At 41.4% G+C, this 21,244-nt stretch overlaps 1 protein-coding gene across 1 annotated transcript in view; it reads right to left on the reverse strand.

The window, feature by feature from the left end:
* The window catches only part of LOC142410369 (cytosolic phospholipase A2 epsilon-like), a 34,321-nt gene that overhangs the window by 10,320 nt on the left and 2,757 nt on the right, over nucleotides 1-21,244 (reverse strand). Inside the window, exons 3-11 of the mRNA XM_075502791.1 lie at nucleotides 8,776-8,912; nucleotides 5,136-5,267; nucleotides 3,979-4,019; nucleotides 3,486-3,528; nucleotides 2,658-2,721; nucleotides 1,946-2,109; nucleotides 1,582-1,674; nucleotides 1,038-1,075; nucleotides 243-378 (exon numbers count right to left, since the gene is read on the reverse strand). Coding sequence (XP_075358906.1) covers nucleotides 243-378; nucleotides 1,038-1,075; nucleotides 1,582-1,674; nucleotides 1,946-2,109; nucleotides 2,658-2,721; nucleotides 3,486-3,528; nucleotides 3,979-4,019; nucleotides 5,136-5,267; nucleotides 8,776-8,912 — 848 coding nt within the window. The remainder of the gene's footprint in view (nucleotides 1-242; nucleotides 379-1,037; nucleotides 1,076-1,581; nucleotides 1,675-1,945; nucleotides 2,110-2,657; nucleotides 2,722-3,485; nucleotides 3,529-3,978; nucleotides 4,020-5,135; nucleotides 5,268-8,775; nucleotides 8,913-21,244) is intronic.

Raw genomic sequence — 21,244 nt, forward strand, 5'->3', positions numbered from 1 at the left:
ATGAAAAAGGAATAAGGCAGGGAAAAACCGCTGATTTATGGCATTCTGTTTTCTGAGCAAACGTGTAGCAAGTGGGTTTGATACTACCCATGCTCTCACATTGTTTCATCTAAATATTTCTTGATGCTTTACATGGGGCACTGAATACATCAGGACTGGTTAAGGAACAATATGTGAATGGCTACAAGCATAACACATTCTTGTTACACAGCATGGTCCATTCCCTGTGATGCTCCCCATACCTCATGGTCTTGTAGGTCTCGCTCTAAATGAAGTGCTTTTTTCAGAGCAGAAGCCACAAACTTCCTCCGTTTCTGTAGGAAATTTTTCTCCTCCATACACAGATCAAACTCCAAGCGAACATCTAAGTTTCTTGACCTCAAACAAAGTCCAGGGTTAAACAGGATGTGCATGATCACTTACGATTAATGTCTGGACCCATGCTTACAAGTTGTAAACTCTACTATTAGGCTTAGAAAAGCTGCTATTGTGGCCCCACAAAAGCACGTCACAGGCGGTATAGACAAGGTAGAGAAAAGGATAAGAAAGTTAAAAAGTTGTAAAATCTTACAGAAAAAAAAACCAGAAATATTGTTTATTGCTACACTGATTTTCAAGAAGTGTGTAACATAAATACTGCAATCCATATACAGATACTATAGACAGTGGAATATTTAGCATTTGTTGCCTGAAGACCTCCAGGTTTTATAAATACAAATATCTGGATTCTTTACAAGTAAGGAAAGTGAGGTATAAACACATATTTTTCTAAACTTGTAGCTCCATGGATTTTGCAGCCAGAAAAGAGTATTCTCCCCATATAAACTGAACTCCTGCATAGTAGCATAACAGGAAATTACACCCAGCAGTTGACAACTTTCACCTTCTGGACATGCGTAACTAACATGGGGTAAACAGGGGTAAATATAAACACTGACTAAATACTTTCTCCCTTAGTTACAGATAAAGCTAAGAAGGCAAAAAAGCTCGGCAGCGTCTCTTTTTCACAACCGCAAAACCCAAAGAGAATTTCTTACCAGTCATTTGACTTCACATGTAAATTGATTGTTTCATCCTAGGAAAAAAACACAATATAAGCACTAGAGATGATTTTACGTCCTTTCCTTCAGCCAGCTTTGAAGCCCTTCACTTTTTCTAAGAGCCATGTTGGAGCCACAAAGCCATAACTATCTGAAAATCCATCCAATTTTTAAAACTTCTCTAAGTCCACTTTATTTTCTTTAAATTGTTTTATCCTAAAGATACACAGAGCAGTTATACAGTAAAAACCACATCAGCTCTGCCAGTCTGCCCCGTCTTGCCTTATCGTTTGCATTTGCTCTGACCTGCATTAGTCCCCCCGCTGGTCACAGAAATCCCTCTCTCAAACATTTGGCTGTGGTTTTTGGTTCTACTCAGTTCATATGGAGATGTACAGATCCATAACCCTCTCTGTTAGGAATGTAAGGGCACTAGCAGTTATATATCTAAACCCCTACTTCACACTGACCTACTTAACTCATGCCCATTGATCTTTGGTCCATAGCTTCACATTTATTCTAAAAAGTTGGTATCGATCACCTTTGCTACTGCTACTTTCTCCTTGAAGGGAAGTGAATCCAGAGGAATAGTGAGGGATGCATGGCAGTCTTTTTTCTCTTCACCTGATGTACACTGAAAAATAAATTATAATGTAGAAAAATATTTTATGTATACACCACAAAAAAGCACTTTCACAAACTTATTTTTTCAAGTGGGGTCACCGTCCAGCAGTTTCTAAGTTGGCATCTCATATTTAGGCATCTTAAGGGGTACAATGCTCTTCCAGAGCAGAAGATCACAAAAGATGGTTTTTAATAAAAAAAACCAAATTCTTTCCATTTGCCTCAATCAAGTATGGAAAACCATGAGTTTATTGTGCTTACTCAAGCTAATGATCACATACCAAGCAGCAATGAGACTTCTTCTCTGCTAGAGCCATGCGCAGCTCTGACAGGCTGTACTTGATGTAATGGAAGTCCAGGGGCTCCACGGGTCGCCGGGGAGAGCCCAGCGACAGGGTCTGGCTCTCTTCGTAGGATCCCTTCACTGAAAATATGAAGTCTTTTTCTAAAAAAAAAAGATGAAAAGCATACAGAGAAGTTAATGATTATGATGTCAGAAATAGAATATTAAATGGTCATTCAGAATTTGTCATTTTAATACACAAAACATTCAACAATGCTTAAAAGTTCCCAGACTCTATTTATCAAAACAGGGAACATTACAGGAAGAAAAAAAAAAAAAAAAAAAAAGAAAACAAAAAGCTTACAAAATAGCAGTAGCTGTTTTAAAAACTCACACATGCAGGCAAATTGGGCAAAATGTAAATTATTGAGATAGAAATATACATTTACTTCTATTTTATAGCACTAATAAGGTTCATTATCACTCTAATCATTCACTCTAATTACAAAGTCCAGTTTTTATAGTTAATTAGCATAGACACACTATAATTGTTGGATCTATGAACCTGTATATACTCCTAACCATCCAGTTCCCATGCTGTAATTGTAAGAACAAAGTACAGGAATTACCACATAAGAAAATGACAAAAAAATGAGAAATTTTCAGTTTACCATAAAATAAGATTTTTTGTTTCTAGTTTAAAGTCTAACCTGAAGGTTCTTTCTTCATCCATCTATTGTCCACCAGGACTTCCAAGCAGGAAATTTCACGAGACTGTAGCAGAGACGAACGATGAGAAAATTAAGTATACAAAACATGCCATATCTGAGTCACTTCACTGCTACCTATCTCTGGTCATCTGGGTCCCTGGGGTTTGGAAAACTGTCCACCATGTGTTTGTTAGGCTGATAACAGAAGGACCTTGGCACTCTGAAGATGTGCCAGGTTCCAGCTGCAAGAAAAATGGCTGTGGTGCTGTGGTCCATCCACAGGGATGAGGCTGGGAAGGGAGGGGAAATAACAGGGGAGGGAACGGGAGTGTGCTGAGGCCTCCCGAGGGTAGACTGATGGGTCAGATAAATCACAGGGCTGTCCTCACAGCCCTGCTTCGGTGAAGTAGGACAGCCAAGTGCTACCTCCTCTTAGTAGTGAGTTAGGGCCAGTCGAGAAAGCAACTTCCATATCATCCTGTGGCAGTGGGGAAAACAGGATAGCCATGAGGGTGTCCCAAGAGAAGCCTCCAGAGGGAATGACACAGAGGCAGTAAGTCAATGAAAGAGCACTTCAGGCTTTGTCAGGAGGCTTGCTATCAGCTGGTGGTGGTGGACAGGTCTCTGGGTATCCCCAATGACTGTGTTCACTCTTTCCTAATACATCCTCCCACAGGGAGCAGCACAATGGGATGGCTGCCAGCGTCCGACCCCCCAACTCCCTCCCCTTCAGCCCTGCCTGCAGCGAGGTGTTGGGGCGCCTGCCAGATTCACCACTCCCATCCCTAGCAGGAAAATGAACGTAGAAGAGAAACAGTTTAAAATTACCACTAATACACTATTAGTGACAAGCTTTTCGGGAGGGTCTGGACTGAAAGAGAGGAAAAAAAAATGCAATCAGAATTAATATGACCTAAATACATCCTTAAACGATCAACAAAGAATAACGCTTTCCTTAAAGGTTGCCTTGTCCAGCATAGTCTCAAATATTTCACTGATTTTTAATTTTGGGAGACATCTGAAATGTGGCTTCCTTATTTTTTTAATGATAATGGTAAACAATAGTACTAATAAGCACAGTGGCTGTAGTTCTTACTATCCTTCTCCCTCTTCCAGCAAATAATGGGACAAATTATTATCCAGGATGATTCTTGGTAGATAAGGAACACAGTGTTTTAGCCAATATGCAACTAACTTGATAAACACCAGCTGTTGCTGTGATGCTGAGCATTTTAAACTACATTATAGTAAATGCTAGCATGTGTTTGACTGCTTGCTTTCGCAAAGTACAGTTCTTCAGTCCCGTATGGGTTTTACTTACATGGTCTCCAATGCAAACTCAACCTCCAGCATCTCTTGTGTCTGTAAAAGATTAATTCATTATAAGCATTTGAATTCATTCTCTTTCTCACTAGCTATGATTGTCAATGATTATTCTGGCTCCTGAAACAGCTTTTAAAACCAAATTTCCTTCCTGCTCTAGGGTATGCTCAGATGTGTGAAAGCAATCGGGTTAGAGTGATTTTGGAAAGTATTCTCCCTCCTCCATTAACCATCAGTCCTCGAGCTGACTGTACTTGTCCATTCGGTGGTGAGCCAGAGTAAAATGGTCACGTAGGCAATCCCCAGTCCTAAGCATGCAATAACTGTTGGTTTAAAACTGTCTAAAGCCTTGGTTTTTTCTGTGTAACATTATCAGAATACTGATACTGTTGGATAGCAGAGGGCATTCTCAATTATTCTAATTGAAAGGACTCCTATAACACGGACAATACATTGACCGGTCACCAGAGAAGTTAATATAGACTGCCTGCCGATATCACCGTAGAGCTGAATACCAATACATACCCTATAAGAAAAGTCAGTGAAACAGCATATCTATAAAAGTATCTAAATTGGACATCCAGATCCCATGCTGAAGTCGTCATGTATGCGTTCAGGCACACTGAAGTAACGAGATAGTTACAGTAATTGGCCATCAATGGGTTTTAGCACCTCAGCATGGATCTTCTGTGTTATATTCAGGTATACACTAAAGAATTACAGGGCAAGGTGTCAGTTTTTAAGTGAATACTTCAACATCTGTGCCAGAGTATGCCCAAACTCACAAGTGCTGGTCCCAGGAAAAGAAATTCTAACAGAGAAACTTTGTGCAATGGTGATTAAGTCTGTTATCTCCAACAAAACCTATTTGAGCAACAGAGTCAAGAAAGAGAAAAAAAGGGAAGTCTGGTGTCAGAAAAACCCTGCTAACAGGTTTGAGGAGCTAGTAAAAACATTCAAGATTATGTCCAAGGTAGGGAGGTAAACCTTGTCCACTTTGCTGAATAAGGTTTGGAAGAAATTTTACAGGATACATGAAGCGCAAACTAATAGGAAATAAACCCTCCCACCTACAACTGCTTTACAAGAAGTTATTTAGGAGGTAATACAAAAAATGTATTTCCTTCCTGTGGCCAAGGCAGTTTTATTCCTCACCTTTGGATTTAGCTGGAAAGTCAAGCGAACAGTTTCTCCAAGCTGGATTTTAGCAACGTCAAAGAGGACAGTGAAGAGGAGGTCATCTTTAGTGATTGCATTTTCATCATAGACTTTCAGCTCAAGAATATTCTGTGAACATAGGTACAGGATTAGGAACATCTCTATTTGGAGACCTTATGGAGGCACAAGATGACATGCTCAGCGTGTTAAGGAAGACAGAGAAAGTATGGGGAGAAGTGAGAGAGCATGCAAAGCTTTTCATCTACACAGTGCTGAAGAAATGTATTCTGAACCTAAAGTAGTTGGGTTTGTTGCTGATTTTCCCCTGCAGAGTAATTTAAATTACAAAGGCTAGTAGAATCATTGAATATGTAGCTCCCATATTGAAAAACATGTTTGACCTCTAGTTTGGTTTGAGGTCACCACTTTTCCCTGAATTGTAGGAAACCATCTAGTGGTCAGGACTTTATTGCTATCGGTGAAAAAAAAAAAAAATCCTTGGATATAAGCAGTGATTAAAATACACTAAGGAAGCACCATATAACTACTGCATGGTTGCATAATTATATCCTGTAAACTATTAAACAGATCACACGGAGATAATTACAATGGAATCTACAGAAACAGATATGTTTTTGTTAAATTGGTGACAAAATGCACAGAGAGCAGCAGAACAAAGGCCTGTTTCCATCGGATTATGTCCTACACCTCTCAATCTCCTCTTCCTTCCTCCCACCACACAAATCTCCTCCTCTGCCTCCTCTGCCACCTGCCTGTTTGGATGAACAGGAGGGGTAACAGGCCTTGCTGTGCCTGGCCGGTAGCTGCACATGGGCTGGCTCAGAGGTGCCTCCCAGAGTGCTGAGCAAATTAACATTAATGGCTGTTTTCCCAGTGGGGAAATAATTCAGGTCTCTCTCCATATATTCAGCAGCTCATTTTCGTGTAAATTACAGGGACCTCTTAGCTCAGAGATTCTTACTTGCCCATCAGATTTAACTGAAACTTGCTAAGAGGTTCGATGCTTATTGAAGACGCACAGATAGGCACATGGTATCACACACAAACACATGCACAAAAAAAGGGTGAGCGCATGAGCTTTGTGGCCTTAAAAGTTCATAATGAATCACAGGAAGGTCCACAACTAAATCTGGTAAGTTATTGAGTATACAAATATACTGAAAGGAAGATGATCCAGAATCCAAGTACTCAATTTTGACATCCATCATTTCTGTAAGGAACCAGCAAGTGACAGAGGGCAAGCTGTAGTGAACTTGAGTTTGCAGTTTGCTGTCAGAAGACAGAAAGGCTGCTGCCCTTTAAGGCCATATATGTAAAGGCATCACATTGTGCTTCACACAGAAAAACAATTCTGTTTGGGGCTGACAGGGTCAGCAGTGGGTTCCTGCCCACCATGCTAAGAGAAGCATACCTACCAGAGGCAGAGAGAAGCAGTCACAACAACTTGGTTTACAGGCCAGCCATAAATAGCCTGTGAAGGATTATGAAAGGTGATAGAGGGCATATGCTTAAAAGCAATAGTTTGCAGTTTGTAGAAGGCAGGCTTACCCTGAAGAGCAGATCAGTTTTCCTAGCTGTGATACTGCAACAGAGTGTCCTTATTTGCCTAAATTGGCTGACTTATTTTCTTAGTGACCGCTTGATTTGAAGTTCCTCAGTTACTCCCAGCTAGCCAGGAGGGGCATGCACAGGGTGCTGGCTGGCTAAGGGAGATGACCGGCTGCACTGCTGGGATGCTGTGTGGGAAGCAGCCAGGGCTCTCTGGGCAGTTCACCATTTCTATCCGCTCCTGACAGAGGATACGAGGGCAGCATGGCTGGGAGCCAGGTGCCGAGCAGAGCCAGCCCTCGGCGTGGCTGCGTGCCACCAGCTCCGGGCAGGGTGGCCCTCCTGCAGCCGGGGGAGCGCTGCCCACAGCACCAGCCTGGGAAGCCCTCCATCGTGGACTGTGCTTTGTCAGACGTTCATCAAAACTGACGCCTTTCAGTAAACACTCCCGTTCCTGATGGGAACCAGCCCAACATACCCAAACAAGTTTTTGTCTTGTTTGGGTATGTCTCTTCCACAGTGACAGTGTATTACATGATTTTACTGAGCTCTGGCTCCCATGATTTAGCAAGATGAATACCTCAACGATACACAAGACATGTGAGGAGAAACTGAGCAGACCAGCAGACTCTGACTCTGCTCAGAGGATAATGAGCAGAGCAATTGCAGTCTATGCAGAGAAACCTGTGAGAGCCTTAACTTAGTCTGTTGAGCCCAGACAGCAGCGAGGCAGCAGTGATAGACATGCCAGAGCACTTTGGTTGTCCCAAATCTCCAGGACACATTTTTTGCAGCCCACACTGAAGCCACAGCAACCACTGCTGCTGTGGCCACACACTGAAAATTATTGGGGCTAATGCCACGTGTCTTGTCTCCTACTGCAAACTTACTGCAAAGTAAACGTAAGGTCTTCCCAAATACCACTCCATGAAGGACTAGTTCAAGCAGCTTCCCGTGGCCAAGATAATTTTTTTCAGCTGTTACGTGTGGTGTTGCAGTTTTGAAAGACCTGTCAGCCATGAACCATTGTAAGGAGCAGGTGTTCTGGTGCAAGAGTTGCAGATCAGTGGGTGTTTGTTCCCATGCTGCAATGTTTGTCCCTTGCCTTTTGCCTCCCTGATAAACCTGCAGGGCTCAGTGAAATTGTGCCTCACTGGTATTTTGAAAGAAGTTGGGATTTTTTTAGGTCTGCAGGGAAAGCACTGGATGGGGGCCACAGATGGGCAGACATGTTAAAGCCGAAAGCCATGCCAAACAGGACCAGTACCACCTAACTCTGTGGAAGGAAGCCTGAGAACTTGTATCATGGGCAACTTCTGCAGACAACGGCAAGAGGGATTGTTCACTGGAGACCTTGCAGTGTAGCAACACTTTGGCTATTCTGAATGCTCTTTTGGAGGAGTTTATCAATGCTCAAGAGAGCCGGGGGACTGCCTGCTGATTTGGCACCTGGCGGAACTGCTCTTGTCCTACTTTGCCACCAGCACTAGGAAACGAAGGGTACAAGTTGTAAAGCAGTGTTTGATTGCCCCAGGTGTGAATTAAGCTTGGCTTACTAGGCCTGTCACTGATGTCTGTGGATTTCTGGACTCTGATGTTGACGCTGTCTTTTGGAGGGAGTGGATAGTGGGACTTGCAAATCTTAAGCTCTAACATTTATCATCATGGTAAAAGGTTCAACTGGTCTTCTTCTGCAAACTCTAACATGTTGTTTTGTGATTTTTTTTTATTGCAGGTTGTTCCAAAGGAATAGTAAAAAAGTACAGCACTGTGATACTTCCACTACTTAGCTCATACATGTCTTTTATGCTGTTCAATTTACTCTGAAATTCTCACCTTTACTCTTGAAAAGCAGTGATTTCAAAATAAAGAAGAATAAAAAGTGAAAAGTATTAGAACATTATATGAACAGTTGTGAAATATCTTGGCTATCTTTTATGCTACTCCAGATTCCCTTACCCACATCCTTGTAGTCCCTCACACATATTTATTTTTATGGTACCCTACATACCGATCACACAATGAGATCTCCACCCCAAAAGAAAAACAAACGCACTCTGCATCTTACTTTTACTTGGCTCTGGATCCTGAAGCGAAATGTTTCATTCCACACTGGATCTTTGCCGTTCTTGACGGTTTTGGTCCGGACAGTCTCAGGGGAAGCAGTGGGCAAGGACAGGCTTACATAGCAATCAGTTTGACTAACTGCATTTGAAAAGACATATTGTAAATAACAAATGACTATAAATACCTTAGAGCATATCCTTATAGCACTGTATAGACAGCAGGCTGCAAAAAGGAGATATTGTTTCTATTACTTTTCTTACAGGCCCTTATTCAATAGCACTCACTACTATTTGTTCCCTCCTGCAGGTGGGATCTCTGGTCATTAACGGAGATTCAAAGAAGCTACTGCAATAAAGACAACTGGTAAGAAAAAAATATGCAGAGCTAGTTTTACTTAACAAAACCCATTATTGGTATATCCCGTTTGTTGCAAATCAACAGATTTCTGTGATGGAGAAGAAAAAGATGACATTTCAAGAGAATCTTTTTAAAGGGTAAAATACTTATTTAACTCTTTGACCATCTAGACAAGGGGCTAACTTTGTCCTTTGCTCTTGAGAGGGGAAGAGAAGAGCTAAAGAGGGTCTGGGTAGGAAGGATCTTCTCCCTCTGGTCTGCTGCCTCCACAGAGCTGTAGCCCAGTCCATGTAATGAGCCAACTGTCTCACCCAACATGCGGTCACATCCCTTCACCATCAACAAATATGCAAAAATAGCAATGCGCTTTTATCTTACTGATTTAAACTGTGAGCCTTGATAGTGAGGAAACTCCTCATTTCTGAGAAAGGTGTTAATGTAACACAAGGTTGCACAGTTAGCTACAAGTATGGCATTAAATCTTCGTAATACACAGGGGCTGCTTTGGGGTGGGCTACCAGGAACTCCCTCCCCCATGCCCCAAGCTGGGCAAACAGCCTCCCAGATGGGTGAGCCCAGCTATGCCAGGCACCACCGCAGGGTGTTGACAAGTTGTTTCTCGGGGATTGCCAGAGTTTTTGGGTGAGAGGCAGGTTGGGTACTTGTATGTCTGTGCAACTAGCTTCCCTTTTGTGTGCTAACCTGATGTATACAGAGTATTTGGTGGTTAGGATTCTCTCTCATACTGCTAAGATGATGGTTGTTTTAGCAGGGAGCAGTGCTGGGCATCTGCTCCTAAGCGCATAAAAGAGTTGATGTTTCATGAACCTGCGGTAATAAACTGAGACCCTGAAAATACAGTGAAGAGTGGTGGGACTCACTCTCTCTACACTGTCATTCACCCTTTCCAGCCCTCCCATTTGGAGCAAATCTGCTGTCCTTCAGTCCTGTACACTGTTTGCACTTATTTTTAGACAACGCACATTTCTTTTGTCTGCTGGGCAACTACAGCTGTCTCTAATATCTCCAGCTCTAAGAACTTATTTTGTAATCACAGTAACAGGTCAGATTTGGGTGTAGTAACAGGCATTTTGGTACTGTCGGATACGTGCTGAGGGGCAGCATGACCAAGTGGGTAACCTGCTGGAAAAGGTCTCATGACATGTTGGCTCCAGTCCCAGCTCTGCTCCAGGCTGCTAAGTCACTCTGGGCAATTGCTTCCATCTAAATTTATCTTGCTTCTCTATCTGCATTTCCCCATCAATAAAACAGTGATAATGATCCTCTCCTCTTTTGTAATCTGCTTTGACAACCTCTGATTAAAAACATTATACAAAAAATAACTACTATTATTAATATTTCCACATGACACACAAGAAGAGTGCCTTATCAGTAATTATGTTATTCTTTCTCTAGCAGTCTCTTGGTTCTCGTTCCACACTTTCTTTAAACTTGTGGTGTAACCCATGTGGCAATGAACAGGTGTTGCTTAAAGCAATTTGTGCAATCAGGTTAGGTATGATTTATCTTTCAAGTCCTCTGATACTGTCTGAACATGAAACATCTTCCAGTTTTTCAGCATGCATTTGATAGTTTCTCCCTTACTGTCCATGGCAGGGAAGAAATGACTTTAACATCGCAAATGCAGATGTCTATAATCCTTGTAAGTAATATTAGGATATTTTTAGACTTATTACCGCAATTTTAAAATGCAGAATATGTGCAATGTACCTGTAGATAACAATTTATTGGTAAAGGAGGTTATAAAATAATTTCTTTAACTATCTCCCCCACAGTATTTTCTACAATTCTTCCATTGATTTTAACATTTGAAAAAGATCTTAACTTCGCATAGTTACTTCCTCAGATGGTGCCAGAGAAGCAGGTAAGAGTGAGAATATCTGTTTCTTCAGCAACTGTATCTGTCAGTTACAGACTACTGATATATACATGTTTTAGAGAATTTGTTCATTTATGGTCTGGGATATCTCTTTGTTGTACATACTAGCTATGAATCCTGATTTAGAAGACAGGTATTTGATATTTTCAGAGTATCAAAGAAGCTCTAAACTTGTGACTTATAATCTTGATTCTAGATAGAGATGTGGTGGGATCTCTGTTCAGTCCTTCATCCTCTCTGAACACAATAGACCTATAGCCAACTTGAGTAATTAGTCCAGTCTTTAGCAAGGCTGTTCACCCTTAATAAGAGCAAAAACAAAGTCCCACAACCTGATGAGCCACATGTAACACCAGCTCAGTTAGCAACCAGCGAGGCCTCAGTCTCAACATAGCCCAAGACAAGAATGCAAATAGAATAGAATATAATATAATCATTTAGGTTGGAAAGCACCTTTAAGATCATCAAGTCCAACCCTAAACCTAACAATGCCAAGTCCGCCACTAAACCATGTCCCTAGGCACCTCATCCAAACGTCTTTTAAATACCTCCAGGGATGGTGACTCCCCCACTTCCCTGGGCAGCCTGTTCCAATGCTTGATAACCCTTTCAGTGAAGATATTTTTCCTATTATCCAATCTAAACCTCCCCTGGCGCAACTTGAGTCCGATAGATGCAGATAGAGACAAAGATATTTGAATCTGAAAACAAACAATTACAGCCAGGCCACTGCATGAAGAATAACAAATTATGGCCCAGAACTATAATGTTGCAGGACTTACCTGGTAACTTATATATACAACACAGATTTAGATCAGTTTTGGACCAGATCCCAAATACACAAAGTTAAACATAAGTGCAGGTGATGAGATTTGTCCCTGAGATCTCTTATCACTGCATGCACTCCCAGCCCTGGGCAGGAATAAGTGGATGCTCAGTGTCTTCCATATTCCAGTTTTCTTCCGCTCTCTTCTTCCCTCCACCATAAAAGGCTTTAACTGTTGCCAGCTATTAAAATTAAACATGTCCAGACTGAAGAGGAATGACTTAGACAGCCTGGCATATGAGAAAGTGCCGAAAGAATTGAGTTTGCTAATTCGACAACAACAAAGACTGTCAAATAACATGATAATAATCAGTTCTGTAATGTCCAAATTACTGATACGAAGAGGACAATGATCAGTGGCTCTGTGTGGCCAGAGGGAAATAAACAAAGACAAGTATTAGGGAAACTGCTCCAGCTCTAAGAGAGTTAGCTCTAGTGAGAGAGATTTTATACATTTTCTAGGTAACTCATTTCAGAGGGTGCTGGTACCCAGATATGTATCAAAGAATGACAGACAAGGTAAACTTGATCCTGCTTCAGGAGAAGAGGACCAGCCCAGGTGAACCTACAAGATGTCATATGGAATTGCTGCCATGTGATGCCCATGTTTATGCTGGAAGGCAATAAACAGGATAATTTCCATTCCATTGCATGGAAACCAATTAACCAGTCTCCCTGCCAGCCTTAATTGTCAGGGAAGGAATTGACAGGACATCCTTATACTGTACACCAACCCAAGAGGTCAATTCCCAGATATCTGGGCGCTGTCTCCAAAACAATTGCAAACCTCCTTCTTTGACACGTATAAAGTAAGACTGTAAGCTCATCGGAAAAGTTGCCACCTTTCCTTTCCAAACACATACAGGGTCCAAGTGACAAGGCCTAAATGCATACCCAGAGCCTCCGTGTACCAGGCCAATATAATCATCAAAAAGAAACAATACAAAAGGCAACACAACATAATGCAGAGATGCCCACAGGCAGCTGTGATACAACTCCCACCCACCCCAACTCCTCCATCAAGCAACAGGGGATACATTGTATTACCTAAGTGGCATTTTGGGTATGTATAGCTGTTCTTGCAAGATTTGTACATGCTAACAGAGGCACAGATGTCATTAGATCACCCTTATATATGCTTTCTTTTGGTAAAGTGGAACTAGAAATTGTGTTATTTCCATAGGTATACCTGTTTTTCGACTTTTCATAAGCATTGCCACTATTTCACTGTTCCCACTCTCAGCGTGTCAGCCAGTAGGAACCAAAAAGCCACCTATTTTTGGCCAAGAGGTATTATTAAGAGGCCAGACTTCCTTCATTCGACCTCAGACCCTCTTGCAGTGATATGTGGTGCAATCTCACATCTGTCAGTGGAAAATATTTTTTAGAAAGTTCTTTCATTTCCATTTAAAAATAGACTAGCCGAAAACTAGGTCTTGGCCAGACATGTTGGTACAGACACTGTTGATACAACACTGTTGGTACAACACTGTTGATACAGACACTGTGGGTAGTTAGAACTGCTGGGTGTCTGAAGAAACCATTATCAGAGGGAAACATCATGGAAACAGACTTGGAAACAGGCTGCAAACAGTATACAGAAGTGCCTTGGATTTCAATGAAAACAGGAGTGGGAACAAAATCAATACCAGAAGCAGCTGAACCAACAGATTAACACTCACAAATTTTCTTTCTTCAGAAAATATTCCCAAGAATGTTATTTACCCAGTAAGGGAATAGAAACAAAAATGGTTTTAACGTGTAGCTAAAACTAATATATTTTTTTGCCTTAAACATCATTATTTGGACTCAGAAATGCCTCAGACATGCTTTATAAAAGCATGTGGTTATGGTACTCTTTCTCACATTCTCTTCCAGGAGAACTTTTTTTCTGAAAAAGCAGGAGCAATACATCATGGGAGATGTAATCTTGTGCAGCAACTGAGGCTAAGCTGCAGCAGCGACAGTGCACTGCAGCACTAATTCCAGTTTGAATTTTTTAATTGACATCCAGAGTTTTGAAATCAAAACTTTGCTACGAAATAAACAAAGTTTATGGCAGGGACAATTCCTAGCTATCTTTTCGTTCAAGTAAAATTTGGTACTGAATGGGAAGCTACCAAAAAGCTGTAGCTCAGTATGATAGCGAGGACAAGGTCAGCTGACTGGCATGAGGTATTCCTCTTTCGCTGGGTTTGGAGTTTCTGAACACCAGAAAGTGCAAATATGATCAGTGAGGTTAAAAATATCCCAAAGTCTCACTTACAGGAAGGAGCTAGCACTGATAATCCATAGGAGTTTACTGTAGATTCTGTACACAAAAATAAAAATAGATACCTGTAGATGTTCTTTGTTTCATATGGTGGGGATGGAAGAGTTACGCTAAGGAAACAGCATGGAAATAATAAGGCACATTGTTATAACCAAGCAACAAAAGTAGGGTGCAATAAGTCACCTCATTCCCTCTCATGATGGTTTGCAGCAGCCAATATGAAGGTAAAGACGTCAATGCCGATGAGTTAATTTGGTAAGAAAAATTCCATAACATACTGGAACACCTCACTGGCAGCAAGAGTGTTTACGCCACAATGTAAATGGGTCTTCATGTACCTGAGAATTCAGCACAAAGTCGGTAAATGTCAGTCACCATTTTGTGAACTAAATTTTGGACCTACAGGGCATAACACACAGGTGAAGATTACAGTTTCATTTTCTTTGTTAAGGATAGAGTTCATTCAGCCTGGATTAAAAGCTTACATTGCAGTAGTCATTCATCCGGACATAAATACTACGACTTGGATGTGTTGCCAACATTCGCTTTGCTTTTGGCAGCCAAGTCTTCACATTTTTTACGTCTTTTCTACAAAGATGTCACCATCAGTTTCTTTCACATCAAAGTAAGCTACAGATAAACACACATCCTCCAGACTGTCTTTTATCAGAAGACTACAACTAATCCTATTTTCACAGTGAAATTAAATGAGCTCATATTCTGGCTGGAGTCCTCCAGGACTCCCAACTGATCTGGCAGTCTACAGTAACTTTCCTGCGAGTAAGAATGAATGAAAGCATTAAGAATAGATATATCTGACTTACAAGGAACATTTATACCAAAGACCCCTTTTGGCTAGTTTTCATTCTTGAACTGAAAGGGAACTCTTTAAAAAAGGGTAGTCAAGATTGGTCCTGAACAAATAGGAAAAGATGCATACCTTTGCCAGGCAGACATTCAAAAAGATTGCCAATTTAATAGCAGAATACAATGCAAGCACCAGCACCAACATTTGCAAGTGAGTCTTAATCTTCACTGGCTACTACTGCAGCACTACTTTATTGGCTCCTGCTGAGGATACAGTCATACAAAGTGCCCGGGAGAGACGCCATAGTCTCACGTGGACACTCTCACATGTCTTTTCAGCAATGCGGACTATCCCAGCCATGTTAAATCTAGCCTCTCTACTTTACATGGGCCTCCCACATAATAGCAAATCACATCTGGGTTCTTGGTCCTTATCTACAAGGTAATCAATGTCCCTGGTTCAGCAAAAATGTTGCCTGAAGCTCCTCTCTGGAGACCACCGCTGATAAAGGTCCTCAAGCTCTGTGAATCTTACCTGTGGGCAAGGCTTCCCCTAGTATTGCTCTGAGTGTTCTGAATGAACCTCCATGGGGACTAAGACATACCACAGGCCTTGTGCTTTCAGCATACAGCTCACCTCCGCAGCATTCATCTAGATGTGTGAAAGAGCACTAAGAGAGCACAGATGCATGAAACAAAACAGGTCTCTGCTCAGAGGGTACAGGAAAGAATGGATCACTGATTACAGATATCCGTCACACTGCTTAATGCATAACTGGATGAACTGCAGATACTGCTGTCTTGATGAAACTGGAACAACCAGGACAGAACTAGAACAGATTCTGCAGGTTCTTTAACAGTGTATAAGAAAATCTATTGGGAATCAATGAACAAAAATGCATTTAAGTGTATTTTTCACAGTAAAATACCAAAGATGAGAAGTTGTACCTTCTTCTCCTCATCAAAGGAATACCTCAAAAATCCTGAAGCAAGTCCTGCAATAAGTAAATGTCTGTATCAATCTTCATATTCTTTATGAATTTCTTTGAATGTCCTACATAACTACTAATACTCCTGTAAACACAGATCTGCTGATATTCAATATGTGGTTACTGTTCAGTGTCAAGCAAAGTATACTTTGGTCTTAAACTCAATACACTGTTGTGCAATAGTAAGCAGGATATAGAGTAAAATATGGTCCTTATCAAGGATGATCAAAAATGCCACAGTACAATAAGTTTTAAGAAGATGTGGGAGAATGTAAGCATGGGTAAAGGCAATGCTCAGCTTAGTTTCATAAGTGGTGAGAAGGTGTTACACAGCTCAGCCTAAAGAAATTTGTAAATCTAGAAAGCCTATTCAGAAATCAAAGCGCATACTTCATTGTCATTATCTGTTGACAACTGCTGGTTGCTTACATAGTGTTTGAAAGAAACTGCATGCTAGTCTTGTGCTATCTGTGTTGTTTATTAGCACAGCACTTCATGAAATGTGTCTCAGCTCTTGCAGAAACATCCATCCAGGTCTGTGGAACTTTCCCAGTGCAAACTAGAAAGTCACATCCTGAGCAGAGTCTACCACTGCCTTTTAACTCTGCAAGCCAAATGGGAGAGGAGGAGCAAAGGGTCATGAATTGCTGCATGGACCTGAGTCCTCTCAAAGCACTGTGTGGTTCTACATTGCCGCCATTGTCACCTACTCATTCCAGCCTCTCTTCTCCACCCAAGCTTCTCCCTTGTTCATTTCCATTGCCTCCACCCTTTTCAAACCTGTTTTAAAACAGGTTTTGACATTTTAAAAAATTATAAAACATTTTAAAACCTGTTTCAAACACTTGTTAACTAGAAGCCTCCTTTAAACAAGAGGATAATGAAATCTACTAGGAACATGTAGAACCATCACAAAAGGCTTTAAAGATCATCCCTGTTCAATGAAGGACAACAGCTGCAATACCACCTGTGCTACGATACAGTACGGTATTAGAGCATGGTAGCTGCTGTCACCCTTGTCTTTGAGACAGAGATGAGTCTAACATTTATCTAGGGTTGTTTACTCCTTTTATCAGTCCTTCAGCCAGTAATCAGTTCATCCTCCTAATGCCCCTGTGGGGCTCTAATGCCCTTGCTGCATTCCTTGCTTTAGAGTTGAGGAACTGAGGTTCTGCGGAAACTCATCTTCTCCAAGGTTACACCAAGAGTCTGGAGGAATTCATGGGGGAACATCGCACATAATACCTTTAACCACCAGAATAGCTTTCTGTTCTTGCACACAGAAGTACACAGAAGCCAGCATGGCTCCAAGAAGATGCACGTGTACCTACATACAAACCATTGATACCTAGCAGTACAGAGGAAATTATTTCCACAGCTGTAAGGAGGTGCCCTGACCAAGATCCCTAAACAAATAAGATATTAATGAGCTCCTTAATTATACATAGCATTGTCCTTTTTAGTGGCAGCTTATGATACTATGAAGGCACAGCGCAGGTTTTCGTCTCCACACTTCTTACCATATATACAATACAATACAATTGCATACAATACAATATACGCTATGCTGTATACAATACAATCCATCATGGCATTTCTGCCAGCAATACATTAAAGACTTGAGAAAGGGGAAAAACTTAAAATAATCTCTTAGACTAGAGAACTCAAAATGGGTGATCTGAGGGAAACTAGGTTTTTGCAATGAACTGAGGAAAAGTGGGAGCAGAGTTGAGTAACGAGTGGATAAAACCAAACAGAAGATTGAATGGAAAGGAGCAGAGATTGTTAAACAACTGCAGCTGTGAAGTCGATTCACGTCATATTCATTGAGATTATCCATTAATTTGTTACTTGTGCTATTAACTGTGGTTATGACTTTGTTGTTATTATAAACCTCAGTCAGGACCAGGGCTCCATTTTGACAGGTACCTTAGTAGTTATGCACTTAGCTCTTGATCTTGATCTAACCAGCTTACAATTACAGTAAGAAAAACCCTGCTTCAGGATATGACATCACAGGGAGGAGCTTCTGGTGATTAACAGCTGCTTTTATACCTGTTTGTTTCAGTTTCTTAACCAGTGAGGAAATCCTTGTTTACCGGCCTTGTCGCAACTTGGCAGCTATCCACGTAACTACTTCTCTGTCCTTCTGCGGATTCCTATTGCCAAGCGTTTGTCCCGGGCTGCTTTTAGGATTTCTCTCCCTTAATGCAAAAGCAGCCTGCCTGAGTAGCCCAATGCATCAGGACCTTAGATGAGATGCCTTGCAAAGACACCAATGCTCTTTTTTAAAGGACCACGTCCCAGGATTTCTCTCAACCATGGCAAAAGTCAGTGACCACATGCATTTTGACAGGGAAGTGATATCACCCTAAAAGCAAACCTGCCATTAGCGCTGGCCAGCCCAGGCAGCTGCCTGCTGGTACTGCCCATGCTACTTGCCTGCCCTCTTTGCTGCCGCCCCCTCACATCGGTGCTACGGTCGGGGAAAAAGGTAAGAAGAAGTATACGCGGCTTGTTGTGTGCATGTCTTCAAATCAGACTTTCCGCACGCAATAGTTTCCTTTGGAGGACGCGGCAATGAAAGGCAATTTGTTATTATGGTGGTGTTACACAGGATTTAGGTGATATAAGGAAAAACATTAGTAATGCCACCTTCCAACTTTTAAAATCAATGAGCAGTGTAGTATTGGGAGTTTGCTATGAAATTACACAGCAACAAGGCCCAGATTCAACAAGAACCAGATTTAATACTATAGTTAAAGACAAGCCTAAGGTTTTATTTAATGACAATGCTGATTGAGATTAGCTTGTTATATTAAAGAAAAAAAAAGTAGCTGTAGGCCATTCCAGGAAAAGCTTTCTGGAGCCTTGGACTTTGCTAAATACAAAGTAGGGCAAGCCAATATTTTTAAAGAAAGACATCTGCCTCTGGCCACTCTCAAACACAGGGCAGGAGAGACCTTTGGACCGATCCAGCACAGCTGTTCTTGTGTCCCTGTGCACTGCAATGGGGATGCAGGAATGTGGAGAGCCCAGTCACCTCAGCTTGTGACTCTTGTCCCTGATGCTACCAGTGGCTCCCTATTTTGCCTATGCCTCAAGCCAGCCTGGTTGGATTACCAATGTTCAGACTATGGGCAATTAAACATTTCTCTCCAAAATCTCTTCATACCATCCTGTGCAGTTGCGGAGAAACAGCACCATCCAGGCAGTGAATCCAGATTTTGCAGGAATAGTGGATGCATTTATGAAGGTTTGTGACAGCCACAAAGCTTCCGCAGTTTTAAAGCAAGAAAAAGCTACCGTCATGCAGCTGTTAATGATAAGTTGTCTGCCCTTTGTGGAATAAATACAAGGGGGCAGTTGTCTTTGTGTAAGAGCTAATCCTAACTAATGTGCAGAAAAGACCTTCTCAGGCCAGCTTGAAAAGGGACAGCTTTTCTCAAGTAGGCATTTCTGCTGCCCGTGCAAGGCAGAGAAGAGAAAAAAGAAATATCTGTATCTATTTAATTAGCAATATAAGTATATAGACCTCCCCAAAGAGTAACACCCTGAAACTGAGCGTGGCGTTTTCCTATGACACGGAGAAAGAGCATCTGGGTTCCTGTCCAGTGCGAAGTGAGTTGGAAGATATCAAAGTAAAATCCCTTAGTGGCCTCCAAGTGCCAAGCATTTTGGGTATGGAAATAAAATGCAAGCACTACTTTTGACTCAGGAGCCAGATCTCTGAGCCACAGACCTCATGAATCACAGATCTCTTGGGAGAGTGGGGCAGGGAAAAGCATGCCTTGGTGTTTGCCCTGCCCAAAAGCATTTATTATAGGTCTTTTCTGGGGACATACTGTCAATCTGGATGAACCTTTGGACCAGTCTGGTATCACTAGTCTTATGACTTTTGACAGGGAAAATTTAGCCAAACTCAAACTTGCCCAGAAATTGCAACTGCACTGTCTTTGGGATGGTATGTACGACTCAGATTGTAGTTGCCTGATAACCTCCATAAGGTAGCAGCAAATCCTTCTGATTCGTGAGTAAGCCTTATTCGTATCAGATTTCAACGCGCATTAGTAGCCTAATTCTTGTTATTATGCTCACACCATGTACAAATACAATCTTTTGTCTCACATAAAGGGAAAAGGCCAGGAGATCATGATTATAGATGATTGCCACAGCTATCCTATACTAAAAAAAACCCAAGTCCTATATTATAAGACATGTGCAAGATCTAAGGACGCATGGATGCTGTGGGTTGTGGGTAGCAGTCCCTTTGCACAAGGAGGACACTTCAGCTGCACAGTGCCACAGTTGAAGAAAAGCAAAGCGTACTCATCTTCGACAGGTGGTCTTCCAAAAACCAGAGCTTCATCCAATCAGACTCTGACTCCAGCAAAGCACTGATGGCTCTTCGCAGTTTGAATTATTTCTGTGCCATCTTTCAGCTCTCTGTCCTCATCTCTATCTCTCTTAACAACTTTAATTTGTACAGAAATAGTGACTAAAACAAATAACTGTGAGTGGGAAGTACAACTGATTCTCCTTCTCCTAAAATACATTTTGAGCTAAATATATTTCAAATATTTACACATATTTGAATAAATACATGAATTACATGACAAATACGTTCCCACAAAAAATATAAAAAAAAAAAATTTTTGAGCAAAGACTAATTTTAGGAAAGTAAAATCTAGAGAAATACAGATATGTGGGCCTAACTAGTTATCTTTACTTTCTTCTTAAATCATTGTTGCTACATTCAAGCGACTCTATTCATGTGCAATGAAATGCATAGATTAGGATTCCCTAATGTGCTTTCCAAGTCTCCACTTGTCTCACTGCCCAAAAACGCACTTCAGCATAAACCACTCTGAACTTGGTATAGACTACAAAGTGAACTTCGCTGTACATGCCAATACCTATGTCTTCCATGGCAGAGGTTTTTAACAGGTGCCTTGGGATCTCTTCCTCTGAGGACTTCTCTCATTGTTTAGGTATTAAAACCTCTCTGCACAACATTTTTGTCAAGAATGGAAGGGCCGCCACGTAAAGGTTCCTACTACACTCTCACACTGTTTTTCTAATTCAATTAACTGCTTTTAAACACAGTCTCATTTCTTGTGATGTGTATCACACCACCTGGCATGGACCTACTAACAAAATTAGGTGCTCTGAGAGAGCGTACAGGTACAGTGCAGATAAAATCTCACTAGCTCTCTCCTGTGCCACAGGTAACTTGCTACTGATTCTCAGAGGGAAAATAAAATGTGATGCTCTGTTGCACGATAAAGAAAGGCAGCTGGGATGGGAAATGGATGAGGC

This window comes from Mycteria americana, chromosome 5 (genome assembly GCF_035582795.1).
Source record: "Mycteria americana isolate JAX WOST 10 ecotype Jacksonville Zoo and Gardens chromosome 5, USCA_MyAme_1.0, whole genome shotgun sequence".
NCBI classification, from domain to species: Eukaryota; Metazoa; Chordata; class Aves; order Ciconiiformes; family Ciconiidae; genus Mycteria; species Mycteria americana.